The sequence below is a fragment of the Penicillium psychrosexuale genome, assembly GCF_028828465.1.
Source record: "Penicillium psychrosexuale strain IBT 29551 chromosome Unknown utg000004l, whole genome shotgun sequence".
NCBI classification, from domain to species: Eukaryota; Fungi; Ascomycota; class Eurotiomycetes; order Eurotiales; family Aspergillaceae; genus Penicillium; species Penicillium psychrosexuale.
In genome coordinates this window covers 987,467-1,005,355 of record NW_026643189.1, presented here as the reverse complement: position 1 = coordinate 1,005,355, position 17,889 = coordinate 987,467, and the positions used below count along the sequence as shown (strand labels likewise).

At 50.8% G+C, this 17,889-nt stretch overlaps 7 protein-coding genes across 7 annotated transcripts; 4 read left to right on the top strand and 3 right to left on the bottom strand.

Moving 5' to 3' along the window:
* Nucleotides 1-606: 606 nt before the first annotated feature.
* On the bottom strand, nucleotides 607-1,420 carry N7518_006176 (uncharacterized protein; the record flags this gene model as incomplete). The annotated part of the gene is made up of 2 exons (XM_057187103.1): nucleotides 607-1,101; nucleotides 1,157-1,420. 2 exons carry the CDS (start codon nucleotides 1,418-1,420, stop codon nucleotides 607-609), a joined length of 759 nt encoding a protein of 252 aa, XP_057038806.1.
* Nucleotides 1,421-3,149: 1,729 nt separating this feature from the next.
* On the bottom strand, nucleotides 3,150-5,424 carry N7518_006175 (CCAAT displacement transcription factor COY1; the record flags this gene model as incomplete). The annotated part of the gene is made up of 2 exons (XM_057187102.1): nucleotides 3,150-5,248; nucleotides 5,295-5,424. 2 exons carry the CDS (start codon nucleotides 5,422-5,424, stop codon nucleotides 3,150-3,152), a joined length of 2,229 nt encoding a protein of 742 aa, XP_057038805.1.
* Nucleotides 5,425-6,066: 642 nt separating this feature from the next.
* N7518_006174 (uncharacterized protein) lies at nucleotides 6,067-9,917 on the top strand (the record flags this gene model as incomplete). Its single annotated transcript, XM_057187101.1, has 3 exons — nucleotides 6,067-6,220; nucleotides 6,289-8,927; nucleotides 8,979-9,917. 3 exons carry the CDS (start codon nucleotides 6,067-6,069, stop codon nucleotides 9,915-9,917), a joined length of 3,732 nt encoding a protein of 1,243 aa, XP_057038804.1.
* Nucleotides 9,918-10,395: 478 nt separating this feature from the next.
* N7518_006173 (U6 snRNA-associated Sm-like protein LSm7) lies at nucleotides 10,396-10,954 on the bottom strand (the record flags this gene model as incomplete). Its single annotated transcript, XM_057187100.1, has 3 exons — nucleotides 10,396-10,523; nucleotides 10,586-10,657; nucleotides 10,777-10,954. The coding sequence occupies 3 exons, from the start codon at nucleotides 10,952-10,954 to the stop codon at nucleotides 10,396-10,398; spliced, it is 378 nt and encodes a 125-aa protein (XP_057038803.1).
* A 1,157-nt stretch (nucleotides 10,955-12,111) lies between these two features.
* Nucleotides 12,112-14,148, top strand: N7518_006172 (Zn(II)2Cys6 transcription factor domain-containing protein; the record flags this gene model as incomplete). Its single annotated transcript, XM_057187099.1, has 2 exons — nucleotides 12,112-12,727; nucleotides 12,785-14,148. The coding sequence occupies 2 exons, from the start codon at nucleotides 12,112-12,114 to the stop codon at nucleotides 14,146-14,148; spliced, it is 1,980 nt and encodes a 659-aa protein (XP_057038802.1).
* A 582-nt stretch (nucleotides 14,149-14,730) lies between these two features.
* Nucleotides 14,731-15,782, top strand: N7518_006171 (intradiol ring-cleavage dioxygenase; the record flags this gene model as incomplete). The annotated part of the gene is made up of 2 exons (XM_057187098.1): nucleotides 14,731-15,449; nucleotides 15,512-15,782. The coding sequence occupies 2 exons, from the start codon at nucleotides 14,731-14,733 to the stop codon at nucleotides 15,780-15,782; spliced, it is 990 nt and encodes a 329-aa protein (XP_057038801.1).
* A 477-nt stretch (nucleotides 15,783-16,259) lies between these two features.
* On the top strand, nucleotides 16,260-17,828 carry N7518_006170 (fasciclin domain-containing protein; the record flags this gene model as incomplete). The annotated part of the gene is made up of 1 exon (XM_057187097.1): nucleotides 16,260-17,828. One exon carries the CDS (start codon nucleotides 16,260-16,262, stop codon nucleotides 17,826-17,828), a length of 1,569 nt encoding a protein of 522 aa, XP_057038800.1.
* Between the last annotated feature and the right edge of the window lie 61 nt (nucleotides 17,829-17,889).

Below are 17,889 nucleotides of genomic sequence, written 5' to 3'. Positions count from 1 at the left end.
AAGAGGAGAGAAAAAATTGGCAACGTATCAGAGATAGTTGGATCAAGCAATTCAAACAGAATTGGCCGCTGACTATCTGTCGGATACGGATCGATACCGATGCTGCTCGTTGATGCGGTCGAGATTTTTTTTTGCGCCTTTGGGATCTTTCAGAAAATCAGAACGGCGCTAGGTTGTTTCCAGTTTAGCGTGTCCTCCGTGTGAGAGCGTCACGTGAGAGTATTCCTCCATGTGTATGTCACGTGATCCGTCAAGCCCTGTATTGTCTGAAATGCAAAGCTGCGATTGAAAATAGACAAAATTATCGTTGATTATTCAGTGATGGTATTTCAAGCATTTAAGTTTGAACGAAGTGATTGGACCAACCAAAATATAAGTTCTGTCTGCAATGTGCTCCTGTCGAATTAGCCCTGCAGTGGGTGAGATGGAACACTACGGAGTACGATCGATGAAGAATAACAATTAATTCCTTGGCACCAGCTCATAATCGGTCATGAAATAAATAATAGTAGCAAAGTAAGATAGCGCCCGCCTCACAAATAGAAAAATCAAAACCTCCGACCAAAGTCCCCTTCTGTATATACAAACATAACAAAAAACAATCAATTACTCTCCAAAAAAGTAGTAGTTCGCAGCATATTGCATTTGGAATGCGAGTGGCATACCCTTGCAGGTCGTTGGTGGCGATCCAGCGGCAGTGTTGACTCGATAGACACTCTTGTAGTTGCCCACCGTGCCATCGGTAGAAGTGAGATAGAGCCAAGGCACAGCACCGTACTGCCCTGACACTGAACCTGAGGGTGCATCTAATGCACCTCCCTTCTTTGCCATGACGATCCCATCCTGCTTTTCGGGAGTGGTGTTCAAGTTGAACTCGGGGGTAACATCAGTGAAGAAGAAGTGGTGACCCATCAAGTCGAGGTTGGCGGGAGGGAACGAGGCATCTTCGTTGGTCGGTAGGGAAACCGTGTAGGCAAGGTTGGGAAGCTTTGCCAGGAGATCGGGATAGTTGGCTGCAATGCATGTGGCATTGTACAGTCTTGCGACAGCTCCTACAGCCGCGGGTGTGGAGTTGGAAGTAGAGTCCGCACATGTGTAGTTCTAGTTCTATAATGAGCGATGTAACTCAATAAAGTATCTCAGGAGCTTGTCATACCTGCGTGCCTCGACCGAGTGCAACGTATCTTGGCTTTAGGCCTGACGGGCTGGCCATTCCCGAAGCATAGGAAGGCAGAGCAATCTTAGAGACATCGCAAGCCCCCGGTGCTCTGATGTTGTGTTTTGCGGTGTTGATGTACTGGCTCACTTTTCCGTAGAATTCTGCCATTTCCTCAGTCCAGTTGTATGCATCGTCAAGGAAGCTTGTTGGGGCAGCAAGCGATACTGCTGCCAGGCAGATGATGAGAGAAGCAAAGCGCATTGCTGTTATGTGTTCAGGCTAGGCAGATAAATAGACGGTCAATGGCGATGACTTTTTTCAGATTAATCAAAGATTGCCCAGCAAGCCTTTGATACAAGTCGGGTATGAAGTATGAAGGAAGGGAGGTAAGCGTGTTGAAGAAGAAATGACAAGGGAAGGGTTGACATGATAAATTGGCCGGGCCGAGGGGCAGGTATACATATAGACGCGGTGGTAATTGCAACTATCCTTCAATTCAAGCATATAACAAAGATAGTAACACAGGTCCGACTCGAAACAATGCTGTGTGCTATTAACAGAGTGATCGATGCAACCTGCAGGTACTAGCAGGGATTAAAGCTCGACCACAGCCTCTCATTGGTAGATGGATGCGCCCAGTGCTGACCCTCCCAGCCTCTTTGGCTTCTGATTTGTCGTCGGCTGCAAGCGACTTTGACTAAATCATGATAGCAATGCGCTAAGCAAAACAACGGGGTTTCCCTTGGCGGTTCGATTGTAGGAGCTCGAACCGAGCCAATGTGGTGAGCGCTATAAATTCCCCGGGGCTATTAATAAGTCTGACTGAAGAACAGTGCCATGTGTGTTGGGTTAGATGTGCGAGATCATTGCCAGTATAGGCTAGTGTGCAGAGGCATCGATGCTAGGCCATAATCCTACGATTTGTGCAGAACTCGGGGAAAATATTGCAGGCATTAGCTACATGGGTCCCTGGCACTTATCAAATAGAGCTTTTTCATGTTTTCAACCATGCTATAGTCCTAATTTCGAGCCAATTTGTTCACAATCCGTCTTCCAATGCTGGATTGTGGTGGCTGACATGGCGGGGTTGGCTTCCGTTCTCCCGTCTTGTTTTTTCCCTTTCCATGTTACAGCGCACCAGCGGCTAAATAACGCCATCTTACATGAAGTTGCTCAGACCCTTTGTAATGATCGCAGCTTGCATCTATTTATGTGACCGATGACACTTGTTTTTATTAACTGTCGGCATTTTTGCCTATGTTTATTTGACTTGGGCAAGCCACCGGTGAGATATATATATCTGCTAGGCCATAATTCTCCGACACTAATGCATCACATTGACATCGGGAGTGAAGTCCGAACTGACAGGTATCTTTGTACCTAACTGACATGCATGATTACCCAGAATTGGGATTGATGAGGGCTTAAGAATGTTTTGATATCTCAAGCATAATGCCTTCCAAACATCGTATGTCAGCATCAAAGCCTACATTCACCGGTAGTATTGCGTGAACAACACTTCCGAGTCTCCAAGGAGAAAGAGTACATATATATGAGGGGGTTTAGGAAAATTCCAATCCGACCCGAGAGGCCAAGTAGGGCCAAACAAGTCTCCTTACATAGCCTCAAAAGGGATGTGATTAGGGCTTGGATCTACTTCGGACACACCTAAACACACCTAAGCTCATCACATCCCTTGGAAACATCCGAAATCTACGGCCATCTATATTGGTCACAGACACATGATATTTGCCAGAAATCAAATTTACACACGATGCCGCTCTCAACCCACATCCCAGAATAGTACAACGTAGAGAAACACTTAATCCCAGACGCCAGGACGTATGATCGTCATGAAGAGAAAGAGTAAAAATAGAAAAGTAAAAAAGGAACTCCGGAGCTCTTCGCTGTGTAAACACCAGAAAAAACCTTGGAATATTAGTTGAAACCTTCCTGCTGCCAGTCATCACCTTTCAGCTGACTCCCGCCACTACCCGTGCCCACTTCCACCCCCGCTGCTACTACCGTATGCAGCAGCAGCGGCGCTACCGGCGGCGCCCATAGCGCTATGTTTCTCGATATCCGTCGTGCTCATCATATAGAGCACAGTAAAAAGTAGAAGATGGAGTGCAAAGCAGTAACCAGCGAACAGGTTCCGACTTGTCCGATTGGCAAGAATGACTCGAGTAAGAGAGAAGACGATACGCTCTGGTAGGCTCATGCGTTTGTATGCGCGCGTGGATTCACGGCCCCGGAACGCAGCAAACGGTGAGATTCGAGCCTCGTAGGCGTTTTGGTATCGGTCAAGGGACAGACCCGAAGGCGTATCTGCAGAGGTATAGATAGAAGTTGAGCTGGGAGTATTTGCAAACGACGATGCAGATGTGGAGGCACCCTGGCCACGACTGTAGGTCGAGACATAGCGAGTCTTTTCGTAGAGACTCAGGTTGTCCTTTTGGAGTGATGCAACTTCCTGTCGGAGGGACTTGACAGTGGCATATAGCTTTGATAGCTCTTCTTCGAGCTCAGCATTCTTCTTCTTGAAGCGGTCTCGTTGGGCCTGGATCATGGGTAGGAGGCCAGAGCCGCCACCAACGGCTTCTCCTGCACGGATAGATTCCATGGTGTTTGCAGACACTGCACTCTGGTCAAAGCCAGAGATGATGGATGAGGTGGGCGATGAGGCGCCCCGACGGGCAGAAGATGGATATCTTGAGGTATAGGTTCCTGCAACAGACATCGCCGAGGATGGGAAAGCATTTGCAGCCTCATCTTGCACACGAAGAAGGTCATTCTCAAGAGTAGTTGCCAGGGTGCGTGACTTCTCCAGCTCTGTCTTCGAAGTCGAAAGCTCGGTCCGTAGTGTTTCGAGCTGCCCGTGGATATCGCGGTGCGACATTCGCAGGACGGTGAGATCATCCGTCAATTTCTTGTTCCGGGCCATAAGGAGTTGCTCTAGAGAGTTCTTGTCTTTGGATTTGGCCCCCTCACCATTGGCGTCAACCGCAGAACCACCACCAGCACCGTCTCCCGGCTCATCATCATCGCCAGCTGCGAACTCAATCGACCTGATCATCTCTAGCTCACGCCGGATCTCATCGTAGTCGGCTACCTTTGCTAACCGCACACGCAACTCTTCCCTTTCCACTGCTGCCTTAGAAGCTGCCCGCTCCGATTGAAGCAGTTTAGCTTCCCAGGTGTGTCGTTCTGAGTCTTTGTCAAATCGTGCAGCATCTAGTTTGCGAAGCAATGAAGAGTTCTCTGACTGGAGTCGTAGATAATCGGGGTCGTCCTCAACAGAAATCGGACCAGATGCATGTGATACAGCGTGAGCCAGCTCCAACCGCATTTGTTCATTGCGTGCTTCCACGTCAGCCAATCTCAAGCTCGTTTTCTCTAAATCGGCAGAAACCAGCTCGAGCTCAGCTGCAGTAGCGCCACTCCGCGAACCCTCACTATCATCACCTTGATTCCCACCCTCACCTAGGCGCTGGGAAACCTCATAGCTTGCTTTGAGCTCCTTGATCAATCGATCCTGGTTTTCCACTTTCTCTTCTAAAGTCTTCTCCTTTGCCGCCCAGTTATTTGTCTTTTCTGTCAAAACAGCTTCCCACGATGCTTCGATTTCCTGAGCTCTTGATTCCTGGTTTTCCTCTAGTTTCTTCCGCGCAGCACGTTCCTCCTGTAGGCGTTTCTCGGTCTCCTCTTGTTGTCTGGTGAGACGATCCACCGACTTCTGCAATTGGTCCCGTTCTGAGGTCAGTTTGGGAACTGTATCTTCGGACAGGACAAGGGAGTCGACAGAAGCTTCTAGGAGTGGGTAGGGGTCCGGAGCTTCGGATAAGGAAGAGTATAGTTGTAAGAATGAGGACGATGACGTCTTGCCTTGATTGGTCAAGAGATCAATAAAGGACTGATAGGACTTCAGTAGTGTTTTATATTCCGAGAGCTTAGATTCATCATCTAGCTTCTTGTAGGCTTTCGTCTTCTGTGCCAAGTCCTTTCTTTGCACGAGTGCATCGCGCTGTTGTTCAACGAGGTCCGCAGCGGTGGTATCGAGTTTCGCAATAGTGTTGGCCAAATCAATCCCTATATATGTCAGTAGAGACTCAGCAACATATAAGAAGATAATTACCTCTCCAGGCTGAAATGGCGCGTTGGAACTTGTTGGTCTCTTCGGTTAATTTGCTGGACATGGATGATTCAGGTTGGGTGTCATGTTGGTCCTGAGGGACCAAACTCTCTGTAATGGCGAATGAATCCATTGTCAGTCCTAACCCCAGAGGTCTGCACTGTCACCCCACATCAAATAGCAGTCCACCAAGGGGAGAGATGGAGATATGTTATCGCGAGGAACAGGACACGCGGCGAACGGGCCGATATTGTTCCGACTGTATGTGTACAACGTACGATCTGGGATTGGCGTTGTTGGATACAGATTTATGACAAAGGTGATACAAAACGTGAGAGGACACCCAGGGACCTCAAGCATGGAGACTATATAATGAGTGTATTGTTTCAAGACGACCGCAGTTAACCCGAGGCACCCGTTTCCAACAATATAATGTATGGCAGGAGACAACGGCCGCTTATAGATTGATGACCGCCTAACTGACCGCCTTTATGTCCTACTTGAGCATCACATTTAAAGCTTCAGATTGTAAATAAAATTAGTAAGACAGAGAGCACCAAACTAAAGCCTAAGAATAAGTTTTTAGGTCCTAGAAAATCAGCTTCAATACTAATGTGTGCAAACTTAGGATTGCATCTTCACACGCGTGTATCGATCGCTTTATATTCTGCCTGACAAATACCATTAGTTGCCCCTGAGCTTTGGCCCCAGCTACTGACCGCCCTCCCATTGTCACGATCCAAGCTTGCGGGGAGATGCTCAGAACTACAGCCTCATGATGGGTTCAGACGATGGAATTGGTCCACGCAAAAGGCGCAAGACCAGTCCACCAGTGACTGTGCCGTATTTGTTACATTCCCTCTTCGAGGATGTGCCGTTAGCGACTGAGCATAGCGACAACGTCTACATCACCTGTGTTGAATACTGGAGTAAGCTCTATCTGTTTCGGTGCCTGCTCCATCCATGGATGGCCCCAGAGCTGACTAACCTCGTACAGATGAAAACCTATACATTGGCACATCTGCAGCCGAGATCTTGCACTTCGTATGTCTCCCGCCATCATCCCTAGACGAAGCCGCCGAACCTACCTTTATATTGGCATCCCGATTACCGATCCTATTCGCCCAGAGTCCCCCAGCGGGTAGTGATCAGGAAGGTGTTCGACAAATCGTTCTCTTGTCCTCAGTAAACAAGGCATGTGTTCTCTGCAATGGCACCGTTACGTTCTACATGCTGCCGGAGCTCAGCCCGGCTTTTGGAGCCACAAAGGTCAATCACTGCCGCTGGATCGGTGGGTTGGATCTCAACTGGGATGCAGAGGAAGGCGAAAATCCGACTATCATGATTGCTGTGCAGAACAGAATCATGCTGGTCCAGATTGGGGATGAGGCGCGACGGATCAAGAAGATCGAGTTTCCTGGTTGCTTGATTGCGGCGCGACGAGGAACGATCGCATGTGCTGCGGATACACATTCATACTCATTACTCGAAGTGGCGCATCAACAGAAGATCCCGCTCTTCCCAATATCCTCTTCGAATGAGGTTTTTGAGTCGGGGCATGTGGAAGACATGAACCCAGCGCCGCGCACTCCGCTGAAACGTTCACCTTCTTCATCTTACCCTGCTTCTCCACCAAGTGATGCCTCGGGGCATGGCAGAAGCAATAGTATGAATACCTTTGTGGGCATGCTCTCACCGCAGGCACAAACGGCCCAGCTAGATAGATCACCATCAGGGACACCGGATCCTTTCACATCTACCGGGGAACCCAGAAGATCAAGCTCTGAGGAGCGAGATGGGAAGAGCTCCCCTAAGCCCCCTAGTGACCCAGAGTCAGACAATAAGTCTCCCACCAACGACAGCTTGAAGCCCTTACCACCTCTACCTCCGCCAACAAAACAAGGAAAGCGTCTCCAGCCTCACGTGGTGTCCCCGACACCTTCTGAGTTTCTACTTGTGACCGGAACTGAGGAAACAGAACCGGGCGTTGGCATGTTTGTCGACATGGACGGTGAAGTTGTCCGGGGCACAATTAACTTCCACAGATTTCCAAAGTCGGTTGTGATTGACACAAACGAGAATGATGAGATGTTTCAGACTAGTGAAGATGCTAAAGAGGAGTTTGTTCTCGCTGTTATCGAAGACGAAGACGGTGAGAAGTCTCGAACAAGACTCGAAATCCAACGTTGGGACGACGACCCAGGGGAGATTGAGCGGACCAAGAGCTGGTTAGAGATACCTTCTCCTGGAGAGACACAATCCCAAGTCGGCCTTCGACATACCCTCAGCCCTAGCCATCTTGAGCTCAACGAAATCGGGCAGCTCTTGCGGATGGTCCGCCTCAAAAACCCGACGCTGCCGCCGCATGTGTCGGTAGCAGATTCGAGAACCGAGGCATCCATCGAGCACTCCCAAAAAGAGAAAGAGCTGTTTGATTCGCAAGAATTGGCCGACTCGGAGGGAATCAAGAAGAGCGACGGTTCAGCAATCCAAGGCTGGGAGGCTCAACGCGATGCCGAAGAAGCAAAATTTGCACATGGACTAGGCAAGGTCCAAAGCAGTCTTGTCATGTGGTCTGGATCTCAAATATGGCGCGTACTGCATAATCCATTGATAGTCCAGCTGGAGAACACCCTGCAGAGGGCCCAGGAAACGGAAGAGAACGAGCACACGGTGCTGCATCGGGATGCCATTCTGGATCTTCTACTCTCCGTCCAGAACACCGAGCCAAAGACCGAGGCCGAATTTATTGGATTGAGCTATGTGAAACAAAAGGCCAGCCTTATGCTTTATGGAGACCTCCTCTCCATGCAGCCAGACGACCGTGATGCCACGGCAATCGATGGCACCGAGAAAGCGCTGCTGGCAGATAACCTCGATCCGCGTTTGGCATTGCTATTTATTCCTCTGTTGCGATGCGAGGTTTTGCAGGGGCCCCAGGGTATATGGATACACGCTGGGCTGGCAAGCATGGCGGAACAATATCTTGAACAAGTCGGAAAGATAGGCGTCGAATCGTCTGGATTGGATGCTTCTCGCACTCCTGTTCTCAATATGGTGAAACGATTCCTTCTCTCCTGGCAGCAGAAGCGGGGATATGGTAGTATCACCGATGAGACGTATGTTTTAGATAGCACAGATGCCGCGCTGTTGCACCTGACCTTGGAACAAGATGCCTATCTGACGCGAGATCAGCGGGCAGCGTCGCCAATTCGCGCCGAGCTGAATAGGCTGGTCGACAATTGGAAAGGCAATTTCGACCGAGCAGTGATGCTCTTGGAAACATACAAGCGGCTCTATGTGCTAAGCCGTTTGTATCAAAGCCGAAAAATGGCTCGAAATGTCCTCAAAACCTGGCAGCGAATCGTTGATGGGGAGACTGACGCTGGCGGAGAGGTCTCCGCGGATGGTGTGGAGACGCAGATGCGCAGGTACTTGGTCAAGATCAAGGACGTGCAGCTGGTTGAAGAGTATGGCTCTTGGCTGGCTGGGCGAAACCCCAATCTGGGCATCCAGATATTCGCAGACAATGCCAGCCGTGTTAGGCTCGAACCGGCGGATGTTGTTGCTTTACTCAAGGAGCGAGCTCCAAACGCGGTCCAGGTCTACCTAGAGCACCTGGTATTTGCAAAGAATGTAAGACGTCCTGTTGCCTAGTCCATAGACATCGCACTGACCGGAATATAGTACACGCAATATGCCGACGACCTGATCTCATACTACTTAGACACGGTACTCTCCGTGCTTGAGTCATCTCCCGAAGCACGGGCTTCTTTGGCCGAATCCTACTCCACCTATCGAGCCCTGCGTGCTCCCAAACCGACATACCTGAACTTCATAATCGAGAACACCCCCACAGAGCCCTGGTGGCAGTCCCGACTCCGGTTACTTCAGCTGCTGGGTGGAATCTCTGGCTCTCAATTTACCTCGCAACCCCTCCCAACAGGAATCAGCTACTCAATCCCCAACGTCCTCACCCGCATCGAGCCATTCCAGAACGAGCTAGTCTCGGAATGCATTATCCTCGACGGCCTACAAGGCCACCATGGCCCGGCCCTCCATCTCCTCACACACGGGCTAGGCGACTACGACTCCGCAATCCGCTACTGTGTCTTCGGCGGTCCGCGCAGCTCTTCCTCTTCAACAGGCATCCTACCAGAACTAGCAGACTATACCTTACAGACAACGCTCTTCCGCCACCTGCTCGACGAGTTTCTCCACATTGAGGACGTGTCCGACCGTATCGAGCGCACAAGCGATCTCCTCGCGCGCTTCGCGGCGTGGTTCGATGTCCGTGAAGTGCTTGAGCTTGTTCCGGAGGACTGGAGCGTTGATATTCTCGGCGGCTTCTTCGTGCACGTTTTCCGCACGCTTGTGTCGCAGAATCGCGAGACCCGCATCGAGCGTGCCCTTAGCGCGGGTCTGAATCTGCGCATTGCTGCCGAGTATATCGACGGCACGGAGAAGGTCGGGCCCTGGGTCGAGGAGGCAGAGGGTGTAAGAAGGTTGAAGGATGCAGAGCCGCGGCGGGTTTCTTTGCCAGCCGATGACCATAGTGATGCTTCCGATGACTCCGCTGAGTTTGGAGAGACGGTGGGTCCTACATCTGGGGAAGTGGGCCAGTAGATCGGCGATCGGGGGAGTGTACAGGATAGTATGTGAATATATTATGTTAGCTTTTAATACATGATACCTACGGAGTTCAGTTCGCTTGGATAGCTCTCGTGTTGACTTTATTGATTTTTTTCGGTTATATCCTAGTTTGGTTTTGGCGCTATGTATCATGAGCCGATCCCAAATTCATCACTTCCTTTTGAGAAGAAAATAGAGACGAAAGACAGAACTGCACCACAGTAGCAGTCCTATCATGCACATTCCAAGTCGACAGAAAAGAAAAAAAGTGAAATCATCATATTGCGTTCGTTCCCTTCGTAGCTACTGATGAGCGTATGTTCCGGCGCACGCCGAAAGCCATTGGGACATTAAGGTGTGTAATGTTTTGAAACTCCAACTAGATGCAGGATGTCCATTTCCTGAAATGACGTCCCGATCCGGAAAGAATGAAACCCGGAAAGAAGATAATACGTGAAAGAGAGCCTTTTTTTTACTCTTCTGATTGCAGGAAAGGGTTGGGGATCTCCTCGCTTCCGTCGGCGGGGGAGATCAGTACGATCAACGTGCCACGGGCGACGATCAGACCCATTGAGCGGGTGGTAGTGTTACCCTCCTCGTCTGTGGGAGTTAATACAAGCAGAGATAATAGATTAGATTCAAGTAAGGAAGTTGGAACTCACCACGCATGGTCTCCTTCACGTCATCGAGGACCAGGTTCATCAGCTGGTCGTAACCCTTGAGAGTACCGGTGACTGTTATTAGAGTCAGCATATATAGTTCATAGATGCGATGAGAAGTCAAGACCAAAAGCAGAATGAAATAAAAAGAGCAAAGATAAAAAGCAAATATAAGAAGAGATAATCCAACATACCCTCACGACCGCCATTGAACTTCACCTGAACCTCCTTGTCCATGTACTTGCCGAGATCCAAGATGTTTTCCTTTTTGGGCTTCTCCTGTGCACCGCCACCACCGCCACTTTTCTGCTGGCCCTGGCCGCCACGGCCTCCACGACCGCGACCGCCTCGGAACGAGCCTCGTTCAGACATGGCGTGTGAAATTGAGGGATTTAGAAAAAAAGCAAGGAAGATAATAGGTGAGGGAATAAAAGCTTGGATCCGATGGACACAGACGGGTATCTCGGTATCTTCTCTGTTGTCTGGGGGAGAGCGGAAGGTACAAGCAAGGTGGACGCGTCTATGAGGGATTTTTAGGGACGGCGGCCTCAGGCAGGAAGGAGTCCGCCTTGGTATGGGAATTACTGATTATCGCTGTACTTTTGCGATTGACGGCTACGAGGAATCCCGCTCGGAGGTATTTTACAGCGAGATTACATGTATCTTATCAGCTGTCTGGACATTTCACCGTTGAAGACCATACATTCCTTTAATTCCATGTACTTGCATGTGTATGTATATCTATGGATATTCAGAATATTATGTACCAATTCGACTTCTTTTTCCAAAACGAATCCCAGGCCAGATGATTATCTTGTGATTCCCTCCGAGCTCCCCGGGACCAAAATGTTTCAGCCCGCTCAGGCATCAGCGAAACCAACACTCCACAAGGCTGAAAGGCTTATTTTTCGAGAGATAACAGTCGTCATGTATAGAATGATCGACTGTCATGTAGAATCCATTTGGCATACAAAATATGCGAGACTATAGGCAAGGTGTAACTGTACGGTTGAAGCAGCGTATCGCAGGTCAGCGGAACCCTCCGGCGGGACTCCGCTGAGGACTCCCTACAACTTAAGACCAGGTACTTTGGTGGCAGATCCTCACATTGTGCGAGTTCGGAATTGCTGCGTAACACGATTCGTCAATCACAGGAATAATGATCAAATGATAAATGAAAAAAAAAAATAAATAAAACCGACTCTCCAAGCCCCGGGACCCCAACCGGAAACCCAGATCACGTTTTTCCTCTCCACTCCCCGTGCGCTGTTCCGTCCCTCTGAAGGCGTACACTTTCTCTTCTCATTCCTCCACCTTCATGGATGTAGCTTAAGTCTTCTAAAAAGGAGTTACCTGCCGGTTCCCTCCGCGCAAGTCCGCTTCATCTCCGCGCGAGTTTCATACTTCGCGCTCTTATCTGAACACTCTCCGCGATTTCTCCTCTCTTTCCTCCCAATCTCATTCTCTTCCTCTCTTTCCACCATCCCACACCACTCCAGGGTGCACATAGGGGTCTCCTAACTCCCACAATGGAATCTCACACCCCAACAACGGAGTCGTCTTCTCATAAGCGGCCTCGGTCTCCCGCCAACGATCATGGCATGGCATCGAAAATGCCCAAGACGCACTCGAACCACCTGCAGATAAATTATCTGGCACGGCAATACCCTGACAACCTCCCACTCGTCTCCATCGACGATACCATGCCCGCGATCATCCATCTACTCGGCGAATACGACGGCGTTCTACACCGTCACGAGAGCATTGCCGGAAATTTAGGCGCATGCCCGCTCGGTCCGATCTTGATCAAGCGCTTCGAGCGCCTGTTCGATGGACCGCCGCAAGTGTTGAAATCCCATGGGAAAGACGGGCCCACGGTGACTTGGCTCGATGTGGTCGAATTCGCAAAGAATAAGCCCGAGCAATTCAATCTGGAGAAGTCGCGCAATGGCGTGCGAGTCTGCCAGTTCTATACCAAGCAGTGTCGCGTGGAAATCAGTGAGGAGGATTTCGTTTTGATTGCCTCTGGCATGCCGCAGAAGATGATCCCACCTCAGCCTATCATCGAGGATGAGGAAAAGGAGCTAGGCGCGCTTGAGATTCTTGAAAAGAACTTGTACCATATCATCCAGATGGCTGATCAAGGTAAGGAATCACTATGTATATCAGTCTAGGAGTTGACTGACAATCTTTGTGTTCAAGTCTCTGCTCGAGCGCGACAGCTTAACCATCGTTTGAAGAATCGTCGCAATGCTATTGTCACTCGACGAGAGAACGATGCTTCTCTACACACGCAATCCCGAAATGTCCCCGAAGTGTGGCGCGATGCCAACGGTCATGGCCCAGGTAACGGTCATGTATCATCATCTCACCCCTCTCCGTCTGGTTTCGTCGCTGTCAACGCCCATCGCCCTGAACCCGAGCACACCGAGGAGAACCCTGTGTCATCCCAATCATCTCAATTCATGTTCTCACAATCCACCGATAATGTCACCATGATCAACGGACAATCGATCAAAGGTGCCTCCCCAACCACCCGTGCAGATCTGATGAAGAGGTTTTTCACAACGGCTGACCGCCACGCTCGCGGCTATGAAGATGCAGCAGCCCCAGCAGCCAACCCTCAGCCACTCCCACGGCCCCGTGCCTCCGATCCAGCAGACTACAGTCTTTACAACCCGGCGACGGCAACCCCAGTCGCCATCCCAAGCACCCCATCATCCCTCCTCCCACCGCCAAAATCAATCCACCAAGAAAAAGACGACGGGGGCCCTTTCAAGCTAGAAATGATAGCTCGCATGGAAGAGCTCCAGCGCGGCGAGCGCGTCATCCCACCCTGTGACCGCTGCCGCCGCCTCCACATGGACTGCCTCAAGAACCTCACAGCCTGCGTTGGCTGCACGAAGAAACACGCCAAGTGCTCCTGGCGCGACGTCAAAGAAGACGAAGTGGCAGCATTGCGTGCGGGAATCACCACCTCAACGGTATCCAACGAGCGTCCCGACAACGATCGCTCCAGCTCAAACGTCACCCCACCCCGGTTTATGGGTCCACTACCCCCGATCTCCGCCGAGCGCGAGCATCCCCGAGAACCGCCCTTCGAGCCAGAGGTCAACGCCTACTACCAACACCGCCGTGAGTCGGCCCCTTCGGCCCCGAACCTGGCTCCTGGCTCTGCGGTCCCGATGGAGCTTCCTTCAGGTGATAATTCCCCGCGACGGGCAGTGAGCGAGACAGAAAAGAGGGACCGCCCTCATGCCTCTGCTGGTCGTGTCTCGGATCGCTCCGAGGACGAAGATCCCGATGCCAATCAACGTCTTAGACAGGCTATTATGGATACTGTTGATCATCACACACGCGTCGCTGCCGCTGTCCAGAAGAGGGAGCTTGGTGCCGAGCGTGGAGAACACACAGGTATGAGTGCTGCTGCCGGTGTTATTCCTGCTCCAGGCCCGGCTCCGGCTTCTAATGCTGGTTCTTATGACCGAGAACGGGAACGGGAACGTGAGGCTGATCGTGACCGTGACCGTGATCGTGATCGTGATCGGCGTATGGTGCATGCGTAAAGTATCGACTTTTCTGTGTATTGATTTGTACTTTTTTCTTTTGTTTTTACATATTGGCAATGGGTTGGGTGTGGGAGTACTATGTTAGATATCCCTCTGTTTAGCGTTATTCTTTCTTTTTTTTCTTTTCTTCTCTCATTGAACATATCTACTTTATCTCCTTTAGAATGACTATGTAAAATATTATCTACTTCTTCAATGCCCGAGGCCCGTGGCCTCTGATCTACGTTGGTCTGTGTCATACACTAGAATGGATTCAGATATCTGTGGGGCCGGATATATACTCTGCCCTAAAGACTCCCGTCGGATAGGTTTCCCCGTCGTATACAAGAGCTACGGCATATAAATCCGATCTGACATCCGACGGGGGGATTGGCGGGGATTGCGGGGTGAAACAATCTGAAGGTTACCATTCGAGAGCTTCTGATTGACTGAGGGAACTTGTATCTCATGGGGAAAGTAAACAACCACACCCCACCTTCTATACCATATAAGCAGCTTAACCCCGGATTTTCCAGCTTAAACCATTCACCATCTACCATTCCTCTCTATACTACAAAGCTACATCTACAAACCCCCACTATGGACCCCTCCAAAATCAAGATCCCCCCAATGAAAGACCAAACCGTGGACAACATCACCGCGAACGTAATCACCATCAACAGCCTCTGCCCAGACCCACGCCTAAAATACATCCTCGAACGCCTAGTAACGCACCTCCACGACTTCGCGCGCGAAACCCGCCTCAGCAGCGCCGAATGGATGACCGGCCTCAACTTCCTAACAGAAGTCGGCCAAGCCTGCACAGACGTACGACAAGAATACATCCTGCTGTCCGACGTCCTAGGCCTCTCGATCCTCGTCGACTCAATCGACCACCCCAAGCCGAAGGGCTCCACAGAGGGAACCGTGCTGGGTCCGTTCCACACGCACGACGCCGAGGAAATGCCCGCCGGCGAGTCCATGTCGCATGATCCGCACGGCGACCCGTTGCTGGTTGTTTGCTCGCTGCGGGATTTGCAGGGGATGCCGGTGCACGACGTCAAGGTCGATATCTGGGAGACGGATTCGACGGGCCATTATGATGTCCAGTATGCGGGGAGGGTGGGGCCGGATGGGAGGTGTGTTATGCGCTCGGATCAGGACGGGGTGTTTTGGTTTATGGCGATTACGCCGGTGCCGTATCCAATTCCGCATGATGGGCCTGTTGGGAGGTTGCTGGAGATGTTGCGGCGGCATCCGTATCGGCCTTCGCATATGCATTTTATGTTTGAGAAGGAGGGGTTTGATCATTTGGTTACGTATGTTGGGCTGTTGCCTTTTTTGACTTTTGTGAGTTATGGCTTGCTAATTTGCGTTCTAGTGCTCTCTATCTTCGCAATGACCCTTATGAAACATCCGATGCGGTCTTCGGCGTCAAGGATTCCTTGACTGTAGACATTGGTAAGGCGGACGCGGAAATCGCTAGGAAATATAATGTCCCTGAGGGCCATGCTCTCCTTACATATGACTTTGTGCTTGTCTCCGACGAAGAGACGAAAGAGTTGCGTGCGCATAACTCCAAGGTCGCGCTGGACAAGCTAGGACGGAAAGTCAAGATTGTCAATGGGCTGCCTGTGCCGGACCTGGATTAAATGCTATATGAGAAAACAGGTATAGATGAGAAATATATCTTGACGTATATAATCGATTCTTCCGATACTGCCTGGTTTTCGTTCTAGTAAGAAGAAGACTAGAATTGCACGTGAATGCAAGATCTCAAGTTAGCCGGAACTGAGACTGCCAAATTCAGCCCGAATATCCGTATCCTGTCTGTATTCCGTTGATTTCTGGTCTCGATTGGAATATGTAACATGTTCTCAGCGATGACTGGTGCTCTTGTTGATCCAAGTTGTTTCTCGAGTCTCCACGGTACGACGACCGGATCTGCGAGGATTGAAAAGTTTCCATCTATGCTATCTGACGTAGTGTGGTCAGTTTTTTACGACTCGTACAACCGGAAATCAAGAAAGTCGAGGGGTTCGACGAGGGAGGCCTTCCTATATAGGTACATCACCATAGCGTGATCGAGCATCTGCATTGGGTTCCGATTTCCTGTCGATAACGGCATTATGCGTTCCACTTACCTTTTCTTATCTGTGGCAGCTTCATTGGCCTCGGCCTTTGTCATCCCAGATGAGAGTATCCTCGCGGAGATAGTCTCTGAGACTCCACCAGCCACGAATGATCATCCATCTCAAGCAGATGCCGAGATGAGCCTGCTGGGCATCTCCCCGGATGAACATAGAGGCTGGGGAAGAGACGGTGACTGGCGTGATGATGATGAATATCCGGAGCACGGCGATTGGCCTGGCTACGACGAAGATCCGCACGGGCGATGGCCCGGTGGTGACCGGCCCAGACATGGCGGATGGCCCGAACACGGAGAATGGCCTGGACACCGAGGTGATGGCGAAGACAGACACGACCGCGACGGAAGACCATGGGACAGATACCGACACCGTCCACACCGGCCAATCGATGCTTGTCCAGGCCCGTTCTGCCACGCGGACAAGACGACATGGGAGCTCATCAGAGAAAGCGAGCATACATCCCGACTCGCCGAGCTCATCGCCGATGACAAAGACCTGGTCGAGATCCTCAACAGCACGACGGCAAACCACACCTTCTTCGCGCTGACGAACCGTGCCCTAGAGAGACTTCCACGGGGACGAAATGGCCCCAGCCCGAAGCTCATGTCCAAGTTGCTGCGGTATCATATCCTGCCCGGTCGATTGTCAATCGAGCATATTGCTGGCCACGGGACGCTACCGACGAAGCTGACAGAGCCAGCTCTGGAATCGACTCTGCCGCAGAGGATCGTTGTCCGAGAGCACCAGAACGGAGTGATGTTGAACCGGAGGAGTAGGGTTGTGGCAGCCGACATGGTGAGTAAAGCATCAATTTATGGCACACATCGACAGATACTAACCTCACCTAAGAAATCCAAAAACGGAATAATCCACATAATAACCAGTCCCCTCCACCCACCCCCAGAGACACGCACGATACTGCACCAAGCACCAACCGACTTCAGCACCTTCACATTGGCGCTAGCTCGCACGAAACTCGCCCACAATCTTGACCCGGCGCAGCGACAGGGCGGCACAACCTTCGCGCCCACGAATGCCGCTTTCAGACGGCTCGGAGAGAAGGCTAATCGGTTTCTTTTCTCGCGGCGGGGTGAGGGGTGCCTGCGTACGTTGATGCAGTATCATATTGTGCTGAATCAGACGCTTTACTCGGATGTCTTGTATAGTAGTCTTGGAACGTCTCATGGGTTGTTTTCAGGTCGTCATGGTGGGCATGCGCATGAGGGCGAGGGGAAGGGTGGACGTGGGGATGGACTAGAGGAGGACTATGCGAATGTGCGGCTTGTGACTTCGTTGGAGAAGAGGGAGTTGAGGGTTGATGTTAAGAAGGGGTTTGGTGAGGTTGATATGCGGATTAATGGGTTTGGTAGAGTTGGACGAATGGATTTGTTGGCGAGGGATGGGGTGGTGCATGTTTTGGATCGGGTATTGATTCCCCCGAGGAAGATTCAGGATCAAAATGAAGATGAAGATGGGGAACTGACCATTGAGGAGCTTGTAGAGAGGTTGGATGGTTGCGTCTACCGGATGACTCGAGGAGAACTGTGAGGGATGTCTACAGGCTTACGACCAAGGAAAGCAATTTGAATTTCTTTATTCCTATGTTTGT